This window comes from Trachurus japonicus, chromosome 20 (assembly GCF_045865225.1).
Source record: "Trachurus japonicus isolate A0001 chromosome 20, Traja_1.0".
Lineage (NCBI taxonomy): Eukaryota > Metazoa > Chordata > Actinopteri > Carangiformes > Carangidae > Trachurus > Trachurus japonicus.
In genome coordinates this window covers 5,353,606-5,374,538 of record NC_140926.1, presented here as the reverse complement: position 1 = coordinate 5,374,538, position 20,933 = coordinate 5,353,606, and the positions used below count along the sequence as shown (strand labels likewise).

General features: G+C 43.7%; 1 protein-coding gene, 1 long non-coding RNA gene and 17 other non-coding genes across 19 annotated transcripts; 18 read left to right on the top strand and 1 right to left on the bottom strand.

Annotated features, from left to right (window-relative positions):
• Positions 1–76: 76 nt before the first annotated feature.
• Positions 77–148, top strand: trnaa-ugc (transfer RNA alanine (anticodon UGC)). Its single transcript has one exon. It is a non-coding gene; the product is annotated as a tRNA-Ala (tRNA).
• A 541-nt stretch (positions 149–689) lies between these two features.
• trnag-ucc (transfer RNA glycine (anticodon UCC)) lies at positions 690–761 on the top strand. Its single transcript has one exon. It is a non-coding gene; the product is annotated as a tRNA-Gly (tRNA).
• A 93-nt stretch (positions 762–854) lies between these two features.
• On the top strand, positions 855–936 carry trnas-aga (transfer RNA serine (anticodon AGA)). Its single transcript has one exon. It is a non-coding gene; the product is annotated as a tRNA-Ser (tRNA).
• Positions 937–1,063: 127 nt separating this feature from the next.
• trnaa-ugc (transfer RNA alanine (anticodon UGC)) lies at positions 1,064–1,135 on the top strand. Its single transcript has one exon. It is a non-coding gene; the product is annotated as a tRNA-Ala (tRNA).
• A 1,177-nt stretch (positions 1,136–2,312) lies between these two features.
• Positions 2,313–2,384, top strand: trnag-ucc (transfer RNA glycine (anticodon UCC)). The gene has a single exon. It is a non-coding gene; the product is annotated as a tRNA-Gly (tRNA).
• A 1,206-nt stretch (positions 2,385–3,590) lies between these two features.
• Positions 3,591–3,662, top strand: trnag-ucc (transfer RNA glycine (anticodon UCC)). Its single transcript has one exon. It is a non-coding gene; the product is annotated as a tRNA-Gly (tRNA).
• A 92-nt stretch (positions 3,663–3,754) lies between these two features.
• Positions 3,755–3,836, top strand: trnas-aga (transfer RNA serine (anticodon AGA)). The gene has a single exon. It is a non-coding gene; the product is annotated as a tRNA-Ser (tRNA).
• A 1,466-nt stretch (positions 3,837–5,302) lies between these two features.
• trnas-aga (transfer RNA serine (anticodon AGA)) lies at positions 5,303–5,384 on the top strand. Its single transcript has one exon. It is a non-coding gene; the product is annotated as a tRNA-Ser (tRNA).
• A 92-nt stretch (positions 5,385–5,476) lies between these two features.
• Positions 5,477–5,548, top strand: trnag-ucc (transfer RNA glycine (anticodon UCC)). Its single transcript has one exon. It is a non-coding gene; the product is annotated as a tRNA-Gly (tRNA).
• Positions 5,549–5,640: 92 nt separating this feature from the next.
• trnas-aga (transfer RNA serine (anticodon AGA)) lies at positions 5,641–5,722 on the top strand. The gene has a single exon. It is a non-coding gene; the product is annotated as a tRNA-Ser (tRNA).
• Positions 5,723–6,475: 753 nt separating this feature from the next.
• trnag-ucc (transfer RNA glycine (anticodon UCC)) lies at positions 6,476–6,547 on the top strand. The gene has a single exon. It is a non-coding gene; the product is annotated as a tRNA-Gly (tRNA).
• Positions 6,548–6,787: 240 nt separating this feature from the next.
• trnas-cga (transfer RNA serine (anticodon CGA)) lies at positions 6,788–6,869 on the top strand. The gene has a single exon. It is a non-coding gene; the product is annotated as a tRNA-Ser (tRNA).
• A 205-nt stretch (positions 6,870–7,074) lies between these two features.
• trnas-uga (transfer RNA serine (anticodon UGA)) lies at positions 7,075–7,156 on the top strand. The gene has a single exon. It is a non-coding gene; the product is annotated as a tRNA-Ser (tRNA).
• Positions 7,157–7,392: 236 nt separating this feature from the next.
• On the top strand, positions 7,393–7,464 carry trnag-ucc (transfer RNA glycine (anticodon UCC)). Its single transcript has one exon. It is a non-coding gene; the product is annotated as a tRNA-Gly (tRNA).
• Positions 7,465–7,548: 84 nt separating this feature from the next.
• On the top strand, positions 7,549–7,630 carry trnas-cga (transfer RNA serine (anticodon CGA)). The gene has a single exon. It is a non-coding gene; the product is annotated as a tRNA-Ser (tRNA).
• Positions 7,631–8,534: 904 nt separating this feature from the next.
• trnag-ucc (transfer RNA glycine (anticodon UCC)) lies at positions 8,535–8,606 on the top strand. Its single transcript has one exon. It is a non-coding gene; the product is annotated as a tRNA-Gly (tRNA).
• Positions 8,607–9,598: 992 nt separating this feature from the next.
• Positions 9,599–9,670, top strand: trnaa-ugc (transfer RNA alanine (anticodon UGC)). The gene has a single exon. It is a non-coding gene; the product is annotated as a tRNA-Ala (tRNA).
• Positions 9,671–12,260: 2,590 nt separating this feature from the next.
• map3k8 (mitogen-activated protein kinase kinase kinase 8) lies at positions 12,261–20,613 on the bottom strand. Its single transcript, XM_085763269.1, has 8 exons — positions 20,543–20,613; positions 19,508–19,870; positions 18,880–19,050; positions 17,352–17,613; positions 16,425–16,531; positions 14,820–14,972; positions 13,633–13,879; positions 12,261–12,966 (listed from the first exon to the last, which is right to left on the bottom strand). Exons 1-8 carry the CDS (start codon positions 20,543–20,545, stop codon positions 12,842–12,844), a joined length of 1,431 nt encoding a protein of 476 aa, XP_085619395.1. The 5' UTR covers positions 20,546–20,613; the 3' UTR covers positions 12,261–12,841.
• Positions 14,983–16,546, top strand: LOC146966230 (uncharacterized). Its single transcript, XR_015034507.1, has 2 exons — positions 14,983–15,447; positions 16,029–16,546. It is a non-coding gene; the product is annotated as an uncharacterized LOC146966230 (long non-coding RNA).
• Positions 20,614–20,933: the final 320 nt, after the last annotated feature.

The following is a 20,933-nucleotide window of genomic DNA, read 5'->3' as shown; positions in this document are numbered from 1 at the left end:
GTTTTCATGTTCTCATTTACAACCTTCTGTAACACTGCATATCCCATTCTGATGATGAAAACCACCCTAAGTCGGAGGGGATGTAGCTCAGTGGTAGAGCGCATGCTTTGCATGTATGAGGCCCCGGGTTCAATCCCCGGCATTTCCACTGTCTTCATGTTGAACTTAAATTCACTACATTAGTCCACTAAAAGGAACAAATAGAGACAGTTGGCTCCATGATCATCATTAATGAATGAATTCTGGGCTCACTGCAACGGAAAGAGATATAAACCTTTGTCTGAGAAGAACAAATAGCTCCTGTACAGTAACCCCCCCCAATTACGACTTAACCTTCCTTTAAAGAGCTACTAATAAGTTTCGATCTAGAAAATTTAGTTGGTGACTGCAAAAGTTGTTTGTGTGGTACATTATCTGCCCCTTGAACTGTAAAATTGTGTAAAATGTGGTTTATCATCATCTGCCTGCGCTGTACTGAGTTCCCTGGAGAAAATGTTGACCCCCCAATTGTTATTGTATATTTCGCACTCTGGAAGAAGCTATGATGCCTGGGAAACAGTGGTGTGTAGTTGTTGTGTTGTGATTGTGTGATGGTTCAGAGCAGCATCAGCTCCTCCAGTTTTTCACTCTCCTTCTCTGAGAGACAAATTCCTCCACTGCTCTAAACTGCTGAGTTGGCAACCAGATGTGCGATGGTGGTATAGTGGTGAGCATAGCTGCCTTCCAAGCAGTTGACCCGGGTTCGATTCCCGGCCATCGCAGCTGCTTTTTGATGCAAATTTCCTTCCTATTACACATCAAGATTTGTAAATGTTGCCTAATCCAGTTCAAACTGAGATAATCCGAAAGGAACAGTTGTCGTGGCCGAGTGGTTAAGGCGATGGACTAGAAATCCATTGGGGTCTCCCCGCGCAGGTTCGAATCCTGCCGACAACGGGAAGTTTTCATGTTCTGTGTTAAAGAACAGTTGTGGGAAAGAACCCAGCTGATCCTGATGAACTGTTTATAACCTTATGTAGCACTACATATCGCATACTGATGATGAAATCCTCACCATGTAGGAGGGGATGTAGCTCAGTGGTAGAGCGCATGCTTTGCATGTATGAGGCCCCGGGTTCAATCCCCGGCATCTCCAATATCTTCATGTTAAACTTAAATCCACCACATGCACACTTTCATTAGTTCACTAAAAGGAACAAGTAAAGCCAGTTGGCTCCATGAAAGAAAAGCTCCTCATTAATGAATGAATCCTGGGCTCACTGCAACGGAGATATAAACATTTGTTTGAGAAGAAACCATAGTGCATAGATTACGACTTCACCTTGCTACAAATAAGTTTTAGATCTAGAAAATTTTGTTGGTGACTGCAAAAGTTGTTTGTGTGGTAGATTATCTGCCCCATGAACTGTAAAATTGTGTAAAATGTGGTTTATCATCACCCCAATTGTTATTGTGTATTTCGCACTCTGGAAGAAGTTATGATGCCTGGGAAACAGTGGTGTGTAGTAGGGATGCACATGATTAACCGTTTAACCGTTAACCGATAACAAGAACTTTGACCGATTAATACTATCAGTTATTTATTTATTTTATTAGCTCCTTATGTCGTCAACTCATGGGGGCGTGTCGACACGTGCGGAGTTCACTGCCTTCAGTCATATTTCGCAGCAAAAAGTTACACAGGAAGACTGACAGTGTGCAGCAGCCCCCATGAAGGAAGGTCAGACAATAAATGTACCCTACCTACACGGACATAGATGTGCATCACCTGTAACAACGGCGCAAAAAAAAAAAAAAAAAAAAAGAGGACGTGGCTGCTCTCCAGCCTGTTCACCTGCAGCTCTCCTGCAGCTCCACAGAGGAGCTGTCAGAGGAGCTCTGCTGTTCCTTCAGCCTGGTGTTTGGCTGCACTTTGTATAAAAACAGTTCTACATTGGACGATCTAACCTCCAGAGCGCGATCAGCTGAGACAGAGCACACTGATCAGCTGTCGCGGCGCACGTGTGTATTTAACGGCAAAAAAAAAAAAAAAAAAAAAAAAAATTTAAACCAAAAACATTTTTTATTTCTTTTTTTTTTTTTGGGCCATGCGCCGCAAGATTCTTAATCTTATCGGTTAACGGTTAATAATCGGTTAACGAGCGTCGGTTATCGGTCAGAAAAAAAAATCAAAATGTGCATCCCTAGTGTGTAGTTGTTGTGTTGCGTTGTGATTGAGAGCAGCACCAAGCTCTTCCTACAGTTTCTCTCTCTCCTTCTCTCCCAGTCAAATTCCGCCTCTGCTGTAAACTGCTGAGTTGGCAGCCAGATGTGCGATGGTGGTATAGTGGTGAGCATAGCTGCCTTCCAAGCAGTTGACCCGGGTTCGATTCCCGGCCATCGCAGCTGATTCTTGCTGCAGAATTCCTTCCTATCACTTATCAAAATTTGTAAATGTTGACTAATTGAGTTCAAACTGAGATAATCAGAGAGAACAGTTGTCGTGGCCGAGTGGTTAAGGCGATGGACTAGAAATCCATTGGGGTCTCCCCGCGCAGGTTCGAATTCTGCCGACAACGGTAAGTTTTCATCTTCTGTGTTAGGGAACAGTTGTCCATGCATCCATGAAGGCCAGTTCTTGGCGGTGTGCCATGCAGTGGATACCGATTATGTAAGCCCGGTCCCCCTTCAGCCGGCTGACCACACCGCTCTTCGCTCCCACCATCACAGCAACAACGTCTGTTACCAGGGCGACCAACTTCGCACACACCCTCCATGATGGCTCTGACGGCGCTGGTTATGTGTGCTGCATCTGCCTTCTCCACTGACTTGATGCCAACAACAAACTTGCTCTCAATCTTGCCCTTGTGACTCCACCTCACATATACCAGCTCCTCCTCTTTCACCGAGCTATCAGTGGACCCGTCGGACATGATGGACAGAAATCTGGTGTTTTTCAGCATCTCCCTGATTTCATTTCTCTCTGCCTCTGCAATGTATTGAGTGGACTTGGGAACATCTGGCCCTTGCCTGCTTGTCCTCTCTGGTGTCTTCATGTTGATTTCCATCTGCCATTGTCTTTGGTTCTGGTTCAGCACTGTGTGGATCCTCGTTTGAGCAGTGAGGGTTTGGTGGGGTGTGTGTAAGTGTCCAGTCTGATGAAAAAACATAGCATTGTGCAGTTGTCGTGGCCGAGTGGTTAAGGCGATGGACTAGAAATCCATTGGGGTCTCCCCGTGCAGGTTCAAATTCTGCCGACAACGGGAAGTTTTCATGTTCTGTGTTAGAGAACAAGAACCCAGCTGATCCTGATGAACCATTTACAACCTTCTGTAACACTGCATATCCCATCCTGATGATGAAATCCTCACCGAGTATAGGTGGGGATGTAGCTCAGTGGTAGAGCGCATGCTTTGCTTTGCTTGTATGCCTTGGCCCTTTCTGCCTCTGCTGTCTTCATGTTGATTTCCATCTGCCATTGTCTTTGGCCTGTTGACAGTGTGTTTGGTTCTGGTTCAGCATTGTGTGGAGCCTCCTTTGAGCAATGAGGATTTGGTAGCGTGTGTCAAATTCCTCCAGTCTTGTGAACTGCTGAGTTGGCAGCCAGATGTGCGATGGTGGTATAGTGGTGAGCATAGCTGCCTTCCAAGCAGTTGACCCGGGTTCGATTCCCGGCCATCGCAGCTGAATTTTGCTGCAGAATTCCTTCCTATCACTTATCAAAATTTGTAAATGTTGACTAATCGAGTTCAAACTGAGATAATCAGAGAGAACAGTTGTCGTGGCCGAGTGGTTAAGGCGATGGACTAGAAATCCATTGGGGTCTCCCCGCGCAGGTTCGAATCCTGCCGACAACGGTAAGTTTTCATCTTCTGTGTTAGGGAACAGTTGTCCATGCATCCATGAAGGCCAGTTCTTGGCGGTGTGCCATGCAGTGGATACCGATTATGTAAGCCCGGTCCCCCTTCAGCCGGCTGACCACACCGCTCTTCGCTCCCACCATCACAGCAACAACGTCTGTTACTAGGGCGACCAACTTCGCACTAGAGGCTGACACGGGAGTGTTTTTTCAATCCCGCCCCCGTCCCGCAAAAAAAAAATCCTGTCCCGTTCAAATCCCAAATAAATCACTCCCGATCCCGTCCTGTTCCCGATTTTTTTCTATGAACACAGTCATCATAGATCCCCCCTCCCCTCTCTCTCCCTCAGCGCACTGCAGGCTGAATGACAGACAAAACAAGACGGTAGATGTGGCGTCAACACATCTACTGTCTTGTTTTGTTATTTCAATTAGTGATAATGAACGCCCTCCTCGTCCTTTCTCTCTCCCTCTCTCTCTTTTTCTTTCTTTATTTTTTGCTTGTGTGCATCAGCTGTTTAATGCGAGGTGGAGATTACGCCGCCGCCGCATCAGCTGACTCCTCTGACTGGCGGAAAACGTTTAATTGCCTACCGGTATGTTGATTTACACAGGTTACACACCGCTACGTAGCCACGACAGTGATCACTGAGGGTGTGCAGTGTGCATCAGCTATTTAATGCGAGGTGGAGATTACGCCGCCGCCGCATCAGCTGACTCCTCTGAGTCAGTCTGACTGGCCGAAAACGTTTCCCTACCGGTATGTTGATTTAGGTACACTGCTACGTAGCCACGACAGTGATCACTGAGGGTGTGCAGTGTGCATCAGTCCACACACTTAAAACTTTTGGACTGTTTTGAGCGCACCATCCTGGCTTGTGCTTCTTTGAATATCGCGCTTTGACTCCCGGTCCCGTTCACTCCCGTTTACATTTTTTCCCATCACGTCCCGATCACGTGATTCAAAATAAATTGACTCCCGAATCACGGGATTCCCGCGGGAATCCCGATAAAATGTCAGCCTCTACTTCGCACACACCCTCCATGATGGCTCTGACGCCGCTGGTTATGTGTGCTGCATCTGCCTTCTCCACTGACTTGATGCCACCAACCACAAACTTGCTCTCAATCTTGCCCTTGTGACTCCACCTCACATATACCAGCTCCTCCTCTTTCACCGAGCTATCAGTGGACCCGTCGGACATGATGGACAGAAATCTGGTGTTTTTCAGCATCTCCCTGATTTAATTTCTCTCTGCCTCTGCAATATATTGAGTGGACTTCGTCCCTTTCGTTTTCTGCTGGGAACATCTGGCCCTTGCCTGCTTGTCCTCTCTGGTGTCTTCATGTTGATTTCCATTTGCCATTGTCTTTGGTTCTGGTTCAGCATTGTGTGGATCAGTGAGGGTTTGGTGGGGTGTGTGTGTAAGTGTCCAGTCTGATGAAAAAACATTGCATCGTACAGTTGTCGTGGCCGAGTGGTTAAGGCGATGGACTAGAAATCCATTGGGGTCTCCCCGCGCAGGTTCGAATCCTGCCGACAACGGGAAGTTTTCATGTTCTGTCTCAGAGAACAGTTGTGGGAAAGAACCCAGCTGATCCTGATGAACCATTTACTGCCAGTTGGCAGCCAGATGTGCGATGGTGGTATAGTGGTGAGCATAGCTGCCTTCCAAGCAGTTGACCCGGGTTCGATTCCCGGCCATCGCAGCTGCATTTTGCTGCAAACTTCCTTCCTATCACACATCAAAAATTGTAAATGTTGAGTAATCCAGTTCAAACTGAAAACAAAGTGCAACACAGTTGTCGTGGCCGAGTGGTTAAGGCGATGGACTAGAAATCCATTGGGGTCTCCCCGCGCAGGTTCGAATCCTGCCGACAACGTATGGTTTTTCCTTTGCTGTTGTAGTTGGTTGTCTACATGTTGAAGGAGGTTTAATCTCAGACTTTTACTAAAGCTCAACAGACCTGTTCACACTGTCCTCATCGTGTCAAAGCTGGCTTGATGCCAAAAGCCAAAAATTTGTGACTGTTAACTCATTGAGTGCCATTGACGTACGTCAATCAAGGGGGCAGCAACTGCAGCAGGAGAAGTAGGAGAGCAGGCACCACTCTGCAGAGTAGGACTACTTGTTGTATTTTAGTTGTTTTGTTGTACAATGAAAAAACATGTGAAATGAAATTTTCAGATGTCTTACATGTTTTTGAAGCCAAAATTAAAACGGATAAATCACTGTTTTTCATGAGAGACTCTCTTTCACAAAAATGCATTTTTCTCAGCTTTGTAGAAAAGAAGTGGTCTTTTTGGTGCAAGGAGGCTCTATTCGACTTAAATAAATAAATAATAAATCAAGAATGGAACAAGGTACAAACAAATGTTTTTTCCCTAGTTAAAAAGAGAGTCTCCTCTTTCCTTTTAGCTATTTGGTGTCATAGTACAAAATATTCTGTGGGTCTTACTCTTACTCAAAATGCCCCGAAACGCGGGCACATGGCACTGACCATTTTATAAAGGGGCTGGCACTCAATGAGTTAAAATAATACACAAAGCAACTCCATGGATTAGGCTATATCCTCCAGTTTAACGCACCATTACTGTATCTACCCACCATAGTCTGTGGATTGACCACTTTCCATGCGATGGTGGTATAGTGGTGAGCATAGCTGCCTTCCAAGCAGTTGACCCGGGTTCGATTCCCGGCCATCGCAGCTGATTGTATGCAGTGATGCAGGTCAACACCCAGATTGACAACAGTGGAGTAGACCTCATCCTGTGTTATTGCAGTTCACTGTCCACAACCATGGATTGTGTACTTAGAGTCTCTGATTGTGTTCAGTTGAACTTCCGTGTCCATCTGACTCTTCGTGGTGGTCCAGACTTTTTCAGCGAATCAAGATTTGTAAATGTTCAACAATGCAGATCAACATACATAATATCTAATGACAGTAGTTGTTGTGGCCGAGTGGTTAAGGCGATGGACTCGAAATCCATTGGGGTTTCCCCGCGCAGGTTCGAATCCTGCCAACAACGTAAGTGTTTACAACTAGACCGTTCAAAGGGCTTTAACCTGAGCTCGTTTCCAATGGTCTAAGGATCTGCTCGTACTGTCTCCATGTGGGCATCTCTGTCTGGCCATCGGAGCTCAGTTAGACAGCCAATCTGTTGGCTTTCCTTCATCAAACAGCAAATTTAAATCTTGCCTAAGGAAGGTCAACACAAAGAACACATCTTACAAGTTGTTGTGGCCGAGTGGTTAAGGCGATGGACTTGAAATCCATTGGGGTCTCCCCTCACAGGTTCGAATCCTGTCAACAACGATTTGAGTTGTCATAGGCTCAAAGCGTTTGAATGTGCAATTTAAAAGCAACATTGACATGATCTCTGAAATTGCTGTTCATTGCCAACAACCAGGGCATCTGCAGTGATCACACTTCTTCACAGCATCAACTCTCTCTCTGCTCCTCTGGCCTTTTTTTTCTCTTTTCTTCTCTCACAGTCAAATTCCTTCACTGCTGTAAACTGCTGACTGAGCAGCCAGATGTGAGGCACTTGTGCGATGGTGGTATAGTGGTGAGCATAGCTGCCTTCCAAGCAGTTGACCCGGGTTCGATTCCCGGCCATCGCAGTCCACTTTTATACTCAGTTTCCTTTCACACCTTCTCACTTCAAGATGTGTAAATGTTTCACAATGAAAGCTCTATTGTGTGTAGTTGTTGTGGCCGAGTGGTTAAGGCGATGGACTCGAAATCCATTGGGGTTTCCCCGCGCAGGTTCGAATCCTGCCAACAACGTAGGTGTCAATCAAGAGTGTCTTTACCAATGAACCTACTTGCAGACCTTGTGACTGTGTGAAGCAGTCCCAATGGTATTTTGACAACAGGAATCTCACAAAAAAACTTTCACTTCAACTGTTCCTGCTCCACAGGTTAAAAGCTGAACATTTACAGTGATTCATAAGTGGCACACAAATGAGTTGTACCTCAGTGTGTAGAGCACATGCTGCTGATTTACTGAAACTATGTTCAGAAACTGTGACGCCTGCCAAACGGGGACTTAAAATCCATCGGGGTCTCCCCTCACAGCTTCGAATCCCGTCAACATCGAGGCAGATTTCTCGGCACCTCCTCAGTCCTTACCGATCACTGAACACAGAGCTCAAGACCGATGAATCCGCTTTACTCTCAGTCCTGTAGGAAGGGAGACGATAGGTGTCATCAAGTCTGTTAGAAAATAGGCTTCTAGCCTACAAACATTCAGAAACCTTCCGAGTTATTTCCTGAGACGATGCGAGGCAGAGAGGAGCGTAGTCGCCAAAATGTAGTGTGGGCTAATAAATAAGCACCGCTAATGACTGAAAAAAGAAAAAAGGAAGAAAGTTTTCCCCTCCGAGGCAGCTGATTCTGTCTGACGCTGACTGTCAGTAATGCGCTCTGTCTGACGGACATTTACTCAGTTAGAAAATTACTTGAAATCCCCATGCCTAATGCAGATCAACACAAAAACACCTCCTACAGTTGTTGTGCAGTAGAATAAAGAACCAAATCACCCGTAAACATCCAGTTTGGACCGGAGCAGCAGCAGCAGCAGCAGCAGCAGCAGCAGCTCTCACTCTGCTCCTCCTACATTTTTTCTCTCGCCTTCTCTCCCAGGCAAATTCCTCCAGTCTTGTGAACTGCTGACGAAGCAGCCAGATGTGCGATGGTGGTATAGTGGTGAGCATAGCTGCCTTCCAAGCAGTTGACCCGGGTTCGATTCCCGGCCATCGCAGTTGCTTTCTTTTACAGGCAGTTTTCTTTTAGACCTTTTGACCTCATCTAGATCAGATCAACATAAAAACAATTAGACAGTGTTTGTTGCAGTTGTTTTTCTGTCTACACTGTTAGAGTCCAAGTTTCCAGGGGTTCTTCTTCCACTGGCAGTCGCTTTGACTTCCACTGAGTCATGTAATCAGTACGTTAAACAGTCTCAACTCATAAAGCAGAACTGAAACTGTCACAGAGTTGAGAATGTTAACTAGATTCCTATCACCTATGTGAAAGACACACTGGACAACATGTGTGATCTATATGTTTTTTTAAAGGCACCACAACACAGTTGTTTAATTAATTATCTGTATCCCCTCAGCACAATTGTTACCAACCAAGAAGGTGGAAACATCGCTGCCTGAGAGATAAGGATTTAGTAGTTTAAAGCTCCTTCACTTTAATTTGTTAATCATCTTAAAATCAGTGCAATTAAAAACCCCACTGCTAAAAGAAGTGGCTAATCTTTAATCTTTTTACTATTCATAAAAACTGTGCTTCCCGTGTACCACCATGATTTTATGTTTCGTCTTCGTCTGGACTGAAAATCTTCTAATTGCCTTGAGAGATAAAAGCTCCAGCTGTGGATTTCTGTAGATTGTCAGCTGTCAGGAAAAACTCAAATGTTTTCCAGACAGAACAGGTAAATCCAGCTGCTCTTCACTTTGTCCCCCTGAGGGGTTTCTGCCCCATTATCTCCACAGACAAGGAGGTCACACTTCTTTGTCTGTGAGTTTCAACCGAAACTGCTTTTGTAACACAAATGAAATCCTAAACCTCTCATTCATAACAATGGTGACAGTAAACATGCTGTTAAAACTATGAAGTGTTTAACTCTGACTGCTGCTGCTCTGTATGGCGGCTCTGTGCTGCTGTGTGTGAAGTGTTGGCTAATCTGCAGCGGTCACATGACTCACAGCTCTGATGTAGTCGCTGCTGTTCCTCTGCTGCTCCACTGGGGATGTAGCTCAGTGGTAGAGCGCATGCTTTGCATGTATGAGGCCCCGGGTTCAATCCCCGGCATCTCCACTAGCTTTTGTGTCGACTCTCACAAAACTGTGTTTGATTCAACAAACATGACTCAGCAACTCAAAGTACCGTAAATCTGAGATCAAAGTACCGGTACTTCACCGAGGAGAAACAAGGTTAGACATGTTGAGAAGGAAATAAACTATGATGAATATATGTACATAGTTAACAAGTACAGCTATAACTCCCTGTCACAAGGAAGAAGAGACAGATTATTACTATGTAATAAATACACAATAATGAATACATTTATGTATTTGTTTGTTAGTGTGTTTTCTCCCTGTAGCACACTATAATGTAATAATTTCCTGAAAATGTAATAAAACTTGCCCTTAACCTCATTGAAAATGTAATAAAACCCAATAATGTGACTCTTAAAGAACAAAATGTAGAACTCTGGACTGAAAATTAACATAATATATTACATTATCTGTCAAGTATTACATTAACAACAAAATAAAAAACCATCCTGAAAATGTAATAAATCCCCAATAATGTAATGAGGTATTGCATTATCGGTAAAAATGTTATTACAATATCAGTCAGAATATTTTATTACATTATTGGTTAAGTCCAAATTTAATTACATTTTCATCCGTTATTACATTTTCAGGAAATTATTACATTATAGGGTGCTACACTCCCACTGCCATTACATGGGATCAAAATAACAAATCAAAACACCAAGGTGAATTAATTTTTCATTTATTTAGACATGTAATTATAGATTTATCTATTTATTTTATTACACTCATGTCATTTTTGTCCTTCATATTGCAGACCTGTGTTATTATTAGATTTAATTTGATTCCACATGCACTTAAGAAATCCATAAGTCATTGATTTTATGCTCAGTCAACATTTTAAAGAGACTTTAACTTTAAATCAGTCTTGAAACAGTCACAGACGGGACTCTACTACTGACCTGCAGATACACAGCAACATGATTAATAGTTAATACATGTGAACAGTTCCTCTCAGATTAAGACTGATCCTGCTCTGAGTGGCTATAATTCAGATATAGGTCGACTCCACGGAGAGTTCCCTGCGCTAAGTGGAGGATTTCTGTGGCGTCAGCGAAGAGGAAAAGGAACAGGAACGACGGTCGATGGTGAGTTCAGCCGTGTGTGTTTCTGTGTGTGTGTGTGTGTGTGTGCTCTGTCACCAGCAGGGGGTGGTGTTTGTCTGTGACGCACACTGGAAACCAGCGATAAGAGCTCAGAGGCAGGCGACCTCTCACTCACCACCACCACCACCGCCACCCACTCAGGAGTGTTTTCAGACTGAAAGAGGAAGAGTGGGCCCGAGCTGCAGGACGCAGAGGAACACTTCACATTTCACACTCACACCAACCACACGGGTTTCCCTGATGCAAAACCAGTAGCAGATAGTGCCCATGACTAATTAAGAACAATTAAAGAAGCAACGTAATAAAGAGCTTCACTTAAAAAAAAAAAAAAAACTTTATTCACAACTGAATCTATGTGACCTGAAGCTTTAGGTCGGGGAATCCAGGAAAACCCACACGAACCATGTTCCAGTGAAATGTCACTCTGGGTTTTTTTTTTTTTCTTTTTTTGTTTTTTAAATACAACTTTAATGTGCTTTCCTGCTGAAATACTGTAGAACATGTTGTTTTGTTTCATTTTTGCTGTAATTTGTAACTTTTTGCAGGTGGATTTTATTCATAACGTTGGAAAAGTTGTAATAAGATTTTTTAGAATATCCCATTAGAACAAAAGGTTCTGCATTTAAAGTCTTAGGAAAGTACAAAAGTTTTTACACTGACTCTAATACGAACTAAATGAGACATTTTCAGACAATTTAACTTTTGACATCTCTGGTTTCATAGAAATATTTATATTCTATGTGCATTTTCTGCATTAAAACCTATTTCAGCTTTAAAAATCACCTTGTTTAGAAGAAAGCAATATAGTTGTTGCAGGACAATAATGAAAAAGTTAATTTCGGCGAAACTGACGTGCATTGTTTATTTAGATGAACACTGTTTAAGTAAAACCCCTCACCTTTTAAAAACATGTCTGCTTTACATTATTGTTTATTTAGGTCACTGGAGGCGGAGTCTGACTTCTGCATTTAGTTGTACTATAAAGAGAGAGACAGAGACACGGAGGGGAACTCGTGTGTCCCCCACCCACCCACTTCCATTTTCTTAGCATGAAACTACATGTTCCTTCAGCAGCAAATGAAATTCATTCTGCTCTTTCCGCTCGACACTCATCATCTGTTTATCAGTTCTGCATCTTTTCACATTAACTTTGCATTTCAAGCTGGGAGTCAGGAAAAAAAAGCCCCTTAAATTAATGACAGATGATTATTGATTGTTAACCATCATGTTGAAGCATTAAAGTGACACTTGCCTATAAGAAAACAAGTGTAGAGATAATAATCAAACTAGAAGTGAATCATTGTGATTTACTGACTCGTTTAATGTCACATCGATCTGCTCTGGTCATGAAGCGGCAAATCCAAAATGAATAATCTGTATGAATCACTCAGAGCTACAGCGAAATATCACACACAAGACACACACACACGAATAAACCATATGGGATTTTTTTTTTTATGTTATTGCTCTTTTATTGCATAATGACACATTTTTAAACTTTTGGGGCGATTTCCATTTCATGCCGTTCCACAGAAGCTTCATTTGCATAGCACAGCGATACTATTAATATTCCACAAGAATAAACGAGAGGAAGTCCACAAAGAACCACATACCATACATGGTTGCATAGTGCACCCATTGTTTAAAGAAACAGCTTACACTCCGACAATGAAAGTGATATAGAATAACTTATTGTTGTACATTTAATGTATTCCTGTGTTGATTACCACACTGAATTAAAAGCAGGTACAGACATCCCACAAGGAAATGATCCAGCATATGATACTGTTATAGCTAATGCTCGTTAAAATCTCTACAGATCTAGTCCAACCACTGTCCTGCAGTGTTTGTGTATTTCAGGCTGAGCCGAGGCCGTTGTTGGCATCGTAAAAACGTCTTCAGGTCGTCGGCGTCGCCTGCAGCAGCTCGTCGTCCGCTCGTCGGGCGTCAGACTGCCAGATAAGATCCTCAAAGTAAATCATCACTCGGCCTCAGCGACAGTTCAGCTGCACAAATGATGAGCAAGCGGCGGCGGTCGGGCGTTAGCCGTAATCTGCGGTCGGGGGGCCGGTCACCAGTTTACTGTAACCCGACAAGGCCCCCAGGTCCAGGTACAGGGAGCCCTTCCTCCTCGTGTGGCCCGAGTCCTCGGTGTACAGAGACGACTCTGCAGAGAAACGACAGAGGAAGAAGAAGAGTGAGTAACGTGGGTTTATTTTATTTAAATAAAAATAGAGTAAATGCAGAGACTGCTTGCTGAAAAACGGTCCCTAAAGGCAACGCGCATCAGTGGTTTTGCATGAATTTGCCTCTAAAACAACTCTGTCTGGTAACGTTCTGTTATATGTATATATATGCAGGATTTCTAGCTTAACTATGTTACATTTTTACCTTAAAGGGAGAGTTCGGAGTTGTTTTAGAGGTAAATTCATGCAAAACCGCTGATGCGTGTTCCTGTCTGGGACAGTTTTTCAGCAAACAGTCTCTGAATTTCCCTCTAAAACAACTCTGTCTGGTAACGTTGTGTTATTATCTCATAGCGTGGTGAACGTGCAGGTCACAACTTGTCCACTAGAGCGTTTTGGAGTTGTTGGATTGTGTATTTGATGAGTTTGATGAGGGAAACTTAAGAAATCCCATTAGCCTCCGTAGCGTAGCTCTGAGCAGCTCACAGCTCTGCTCCGCCGTTCTAAAAATAGCTTGCACCGACCATTAAAGGTAACGAACCTACTGCTATGACTATAGGGATTATGGCAATGGGCCAATTTGCCAAAATGTTGAACTATCCCTTTAAACGTTTACCACAGGTGGAGCTCGGGGTCCGGGTCCTCACCTTGCGTGGTGTCATGGTGCTGGCTCTGCTGCCGTAGGATGGTGTGCGTGGCCTCCTCCAGCGCCGAGTCCAGGCTCCAGCAGCGCGGCTGGTCCTCCAGCGGCGGGTTGACGGCGTCGTGCTTCAGCAGCTCGGACGCCGAGCCGCGCAGCGCCGGGTTCTTCTCCAGCGCTCGCTCCAGGAAGGAGCGCATGACCGGGCTGCAGTCGTCCTCTATGTCCTCCAGAGGGGGGGCCTGCTTGTGGATCTGATGGGAGACCAGATAAGAAGAAGAAGATTGGAGTTAAAGAGCTGCAGCTTGAATGAAATAACACCAAAAAAGCAAAAGTGACAAAGATGGTGGAGGCTTTAAAAAGACTAAAAACAACCAAAGCCAGACAGACGTGACACACTTCTCACTTCTGTGGTAGCCTGTAAATCAGGTTTGATTCTGATAAAAAGGAACAAGGAAAAAATAGCAAAGATCGGCCCCGTAGACGTAAAACTGTGCGACATGTCACTTCTCCATGACAGCAGCAGTTTCACAAGGAAGTGAGTAAGTGTTTCAATCATTAAGAGCTGATAAGCATCAAAAACAGACACAGCTCTGTCAAAGAGCAGCAACGTGTCATGGAAAGGCTTCAAAAGAAAGAAGTAGTGACTATTGAATGGCAACGGTCACGTTACGCCCCTTTTGTTTTAATTTATCTCATGCTTATCTGGACCGCGGACGACCAAATAAGGTCAAAGGAAAAGTGAGTCACTTCTGTCTCGTCACACACACACACTTTGACACACGCTCTAACGGCTGCGGCACCAGTGGCTGAGCAGCAAGAAAACCAAACGACGCTGTGGTGAAGTTATTATAATGAGCGGAAGATTTCTTTTTTAAAACCCCAGCACTCTGCACCTGGTTTTATATGTCTATGTCCAGTTATTAATGTATTATTTAGCTGTTTTAATGAAATTTATTTGCATTTTGCATCATTATATGCTTTCATAGTGCATCAGTTTTACAAAAAATATATATTATAGGCACTTTGCATGTCTTGAAATGACGTGAAGTAGCACTAAAACTAAAGTGCAGTGGAAGTTCATGAGGATTTCATTAATTTAGAAGTTATTTACCACAAAAATTTAAAATCTACAGCTGCAAATGTTGCTGTCTGATCCAGAAGTTGCAGATTTAAGATTTAAAGAGCACTCACGATGTAGAGGTACGATGGGTAGGCGGTGCGGGGGTATCTGCGGACCCAGGGGGGGCTGCCGGTCTGCATGTGGATGATGGTGGTGCCCAGGCTGTAGATGTCCGTCTTGGTGTTGTGGCCTCGACACAGAACCAGCTCTGGACTCATGTACATCTGAAAATAATAATAATAAAAACAACAGGACGTCACACGATGATGTCACAGCAGTGAAAACGTGTGAAACATGTTTCTCAGCTCTTGCAGGAAACGAGCTGTTGCGATAAACAGATTTTTTTTTCTTTCCTCTTTCCATCGGTGCAGAAAACAAACTGACCTTTACACCAGTGTTCTGTGTGTTTTGTGTGTGTGTGTGTGTGTGTGAAGGTGAGTGCAGCGCAGCGGCAGCGAACTGGCCTTTGGAGTGTGAAAAGTAAACACAGCACCACAGTTCATCTCTGTCTCTCTCTCTCTCTGTCTTTCTCTCTGTTGGAAATTCCAGCTGCTCTCTCACGTTAATGTAACCCTGAGCAGAGTACCAGCTCTGTCTGTCTGTCTGTCTGTCTTCTTTATTACCACCGGGTGTCTGCCCTGGGACTTTCCACAAGCCAGGCCACGAGAGGCCCAGCAGGGTGCGTGGCGTGCACAGAGAGTTACAGGCCAACACACACACACACATATACACACACACACACTGAGACCAAAAACATGGGAAAGCTTGGAGCACACACGATGGGTGGGAGAGAGTCGGTTCGTGAGAAATCTCTTGGATTTGAGTATCAGATTTTTCTACTTATTTCAAGTGAAATATGTTAGAAAGAAGTAAAAAAAGTGTCTAAAAACAAGCTACTTTTTATGTGATGAGTCTTATTTTGAAGTATAATTAGATTTGTTTTGACTAGAAATAAGACAAATATTCTAGTTTTTGCAGTGTGAATAGTAAAGAAAAGGTTGCAGAGAGGCATATTCCTCTCACACAGACACACACACACACTGAGACCAAAAACATGGGAAAGCTTGGAGAGAAGAACACACGATGGGTGGGAGAGAGACGGTTCGTGAGAAATCTTTTGGATTTGAGTATCAGATTTTTCTTCTTATTTCAAGTGAAATATGTTAGAAAGAAGTAAAAAAAGTCTAAAATAAGACTGATCACATAAAAAGTAGCTTGTTTTTGAAGTATAATGAGATTTGTTTTGACTAGAAATAAGACAAATATTCTAGTTTTTGCAGTGTGCACACAGACATACACACACACTGAGATCAAAAACATGGGAAAGCTTGGAGAGAAGAACACACGATGGGTGGGAGAGAGACAGTTCGTGAGAAATCTCTTGGATTTAGCACGCAACTTTCCCAAGTGAAAGAGCGGTGAGGTCGATGAGTGCGCTCGCTCGCTGCTCGGCTGTCAATCACTTAGTTTCTGTAACGATTTGGGAGAAGCAGCAGCAGCAGCAGGAGGAGGAGACGAGTGCTGACAAGTCCTGAGACTCATTTCGCCGTGAGTCAGCAGCCTCGTCAGGTATCGATCCCCGGCTCTGATTTATCCCCCTCCCCCTCTCTTTCCTTCTTTCTTTCTATCTTTCTTTCTCTCTCTCTGTGCAGCCTGTGACCTCTGTGACATCTCACCTCTGTTCCTCTCAGGTCTCGGGGAATGTAAACGTCGTCGGTCATCTGCACCGTCAGGCCGAAGTCCACCAGCACGGCCTTGTCCGCCATCAGGACGATGTTACTGGCTGGATGGAAAGAAGCGAGAAGAAACAGTTAGTGATGATTTATGGAGACGAGACGCTGCTGAGGCTCCGTCTGTCTGAGCTGCTTTGTTTTCTGCACCGTTTGCTGCCGTTTAGAGGTAATAAGCACTAATTACTGCGACTCCTCAGACTCTTTGCTTTGATTTCAGGCAGATGAAGCCTCCTGAGAAAAGGTCAAGTGTCGCCCCGTTCTTTCAGAGAAGGAATCATTATCTGACTGATAATTTGAGGGCAGGTTGTTCAACACGAGGCTCATCCATGTGCTTAAAAACCCTTAATTACATATTCTCTGTAGCAGGCAGGAAGAAACGGTTAACAACTCTGGCCGGGCCACCGCTGCCGTTAGTCACTCCTCGTCACTCCACTCTGGACCCTGCACTTATAACCTCGAACCGGCTGGAATTTCCAGTCTGGAGGACACGAGGGAGGGAAAAGGGGGGCACAGATGGAGCCGTCATGGTCGAATTGCCTCATATCAAACCTCATTTTACTGCTGCTGTTACACATTTACTGAAAATGAAGCTACGAAGCAGGAAACGTAGATTCAACAAGTGCGTAAGATTCGTCGGTGCAATTTCTGTGGTGTCTCTGCTGGTTTGTGGTCATCGACTCTAGTCTGCACCGATTCACCTTCACTGTGTCTGATACCAAGAATTATTCACTACAACAACAACGACTACTAGCTACTACATCCGCCTGTGGTTTAGACTTTCATATGAAAAACTCTTAGATTACACAAGTTCTGCACATCATACTACACTTAACAACAGGAGGAGGAGGAGGAGGATGCATTCTTTCTTACGTTTGATGTCGTGGTGGATGACGTTGTGCGAGTGCAGGTACTCCAGCCCCCGCAGCACCTGCTTCGTCACCCAGATGATCTCGAACTCCCTCATGGGGCCGCAGCTGTCGATCTTCTCCAGCACCGAGCCGCCCTCCCCGGCCTCCATGAACAGGTGGACGCTCCGATCCCACAGCAGCGCGCCGTACAGCTCCGCGATGTTCTCGTGGCGGAACCGCGCCTGGAACTCCACGTCGGCCGCCTTGAAGTTCTCCATCGGGATCTGAGAGGGAGAAGGAGCGTTAATTAGATGCTTTATGCAGCAAAACATACTTTTATTCATTCTACATTTATTAGACTAGAGATAAAGACTAAATAAATACATGCATGTATTGCACTGGTTGCACTTTAACCATGTGTAATGCTTGCATGCATTTCCCCAAACAAATAAACTTAATAAAGGTCAGAGTCCAGAGCAAAGAGGAATCGATAACCATCGTCATATTTGCAAATCAAACACCAAAGGCCTCTCTGACGGTGGCTTTATATTTTATCAGAGGCCTGTAAATAACCAATAATGTGTTTTTAAAGTGTTAACTGTACTTCATTTATCTCATATTAACTTATATTATAACTTATTATTTGTTAATTGTTATTAAAGTCAGTTTATCTGTCCCTCTTAGCAATAAGTAGGCCTCTGCTTGGCTCTCAAGGGGTTAATTGTCTGGTTAAACAGCACAAAATAATCATTATTTAGTGATAAAGACATGAGAAAAGCAGCTTAGTAACATTCCCAAACATCACTAATTACCATCTGTGTTTTTTCCCACACACACACACTCAGAGCCATAAAATGTAAAAACAACAATTTTGTGGTTTCGGGGAGCGGCCGGTGAGTTTCTTTAACTTCCTGTGGGGACGGAGCCAAGTTAAAGATTTAACTCGTCAAACTCTTGGCAAGAAACCAGAAACATCTTTATGACACTCACGTGTGGTGTTTTCTTTTGTTTTCTGTTTTATCAGCGGTGTTGTTACTATCTGACTGCAGGAAATCTGTGGCAACTCACATACCAAGCTCGTACTGTAACTGCACCGGTGTGCGTCTGTGTGCGTATACAACATAGCAATGTGATGACTTGCAGTTGCACCAGACCTGGTAGGAAGCGACTCCTTCCTCATGTGCACATATTTTCCATGTCGAGGGAGAAAAAAACCGAAAAAAATCTGATCTGATTTAGCTTTTAAAGACCCAGAGTTGGTGATAAATTTCCATTCTTGCGTTCATATTGGAGCATTTCTTATAAAAAAAAACGAAAAACAGTTCTTCTTTTTACAAGCCCTCTTCCTCTTTTGCTTCAAGAGGAGCCAAAATGTCATGACACAGGAATGGTTGTTGCTCAGTGAACACACAGGGAAGCACACGTAGGCTCCGCATGAACTCTTGGCAGGTAGGTACAAATATTTGGCACATGTGTTTGTGCTTTCGAGAAGTCGTTGCAGCACAGATTCCTATCATTGCTCAGCAGCGCTCACTCACTCACTCACTCACCAGTTTACAGGCCATTCTCTTCCTGGTGGCCGTGTCCTGAGCCAAGTGGACTTTCCCGAATGAGCCTTTGGGCACGAGGCCAGTGCCGCGGTTCTTGTAGTCCAGCGTCCACGGAAAAAGGAGAATATCTTTGCTGATCTGGTAGCGTCCCTTTTTCACAGCCATGTCCTTCTGCAAATTATAAATCACGGTTAATCATCATAAATAAAGTTGGATAATAAATGCCACTGCAAAAACTCAAAATCTTTCCAAGAATATCTGTCTTATTTCCTGTCAAAATGTCTCATTGCTAGTCAAAACTAATCTCTTTCCACTTAAAATAAGACTCATCACCTATTTCACTTGAAATAAGTAGAAAAATCTGCCAGTGAAAGCAAGTTTTTTGTGCTTGTACTAATAAGGAAGAAAAACTTCCTCCACTATCAGATTTTTCTACTTATTTCAAGTGAAAATATGCTTGAAAGAAGTAAAAAAGTGTCTAATAACAAGCTACTTTTTATGTGATGAGTCTAATTTTAAAGTATAATGAGATTTGTTTTGACTAGAAATTACATTTTACACAAGAAATAAGACAAATATTCTAGTTTTTGCAGTGTGAAAAGGTTGCAGAGAGACAGATTCCTCTCACCTTGTTCAGCAGGACTCCCATCTCCTGAGGAAGGTGCTGCAGAGCCGCCGTCTGCATGTTGGACAGCAGGTTGACGAAGGACAGGAGGTCCTTCACCGTCCCGTACCGGACGCCTCCGTCTCCATCTCCTTCCTTCTGCTCCTCGGGGTCTCCCACCTCCTCGTTCTCATCCATCTCGTCCTCCTGGGACAGACTTTCCTCCTCGAACGATAACCCCTCCGCTTCCTCTTCCTCCTTGAGCTGATAGAGCGTCTCCGCAGCGTTGATGATGATGAGGTCCTCTATGTTCATGTGAGCCAACAGCAGTTCTATGCCGTTATCATATTTGTAATCCATCTTGATGTTGCACGTGTCTTGTTCAATCTAAAAAACAAAAAACAAACACACACAAAGAGTTAAGTAAAGTTAAGTTCTGGGACGTTTTTTTCTTTCTAGTTTAGACTGCAAGAAACCCCATCATCAGTCATCAGTCACAATTGTCTTGTGATGTCTTTCATGTGCAGCCTCAGATCAGCTGGCTGGACCTGCAGTAGGAGGGGTTTTAGAGACTGGAGGGCTGTTTTTCCAAGCACATGAGGGGAGTTTCAGAGAAATGCTGGGAAGCCCCAGAGCGGGAATAAATTGGACCTGACTCTGCATCTATAAATCACCCACAGTAACAACTCTCAGTGTCTCTCCACACAGTAATAATAATTTTTAAAAAAAGAAAAAGAAATGCTGATTACTTTAAGTTTCTTCATGCAAATCACCCACACCTGCATTTTTAAACTCCTATTTTTAGACACAGGAATCCCCAACGACACCAAACCTGTGTTAAAATTCACATAATGAACCACATATTCAGATTTACTTGTGAGAATCTACATTTGAGACCATATTCCCCTTGAAAACAATAATGATAGCAGCATTTTTTGATGTTTTCAGCCAATCCATAAAACACCCAGGTGCCATTTGTTCCTATATAAGCAGATAATAAGGATTATAATAAGATATAATAAAGTAAAAACAAGACAGTAGTAGTTATAGCCTACTCACCATAGTCTTCTAGCTCTCTTTAGTCTCGTCTCTCCATTGTGTGTCTCTCCGGCGTCTAACAGCGACTGACTGGCTGGAGGAGGTCGCACCGTGTTTAGTAGGAAGTAAACACAGGAAGTGCAGCCGTGGGTGGAGGAGGAGACTGTTCAAAGTCTTTAATGTCAGGTGGCACAAAGTTTAACAACCCTCACACATTTCTACTGTTTTCTACTGTAGGTTTCGTTTTCCCTTTCTTCTGGTTTGTCAGATGGAAAACAAATTTTCATGTGGCTCATGTGTTGAAAACACACAGGACACGACCTTCCGAGGAATCGCTGGGTAATTACCAGCGGGAAAATGTGTTGTTAGGTTTTTTATTGCATCGACAACACTAAAAGTTTTAAGCAAATTA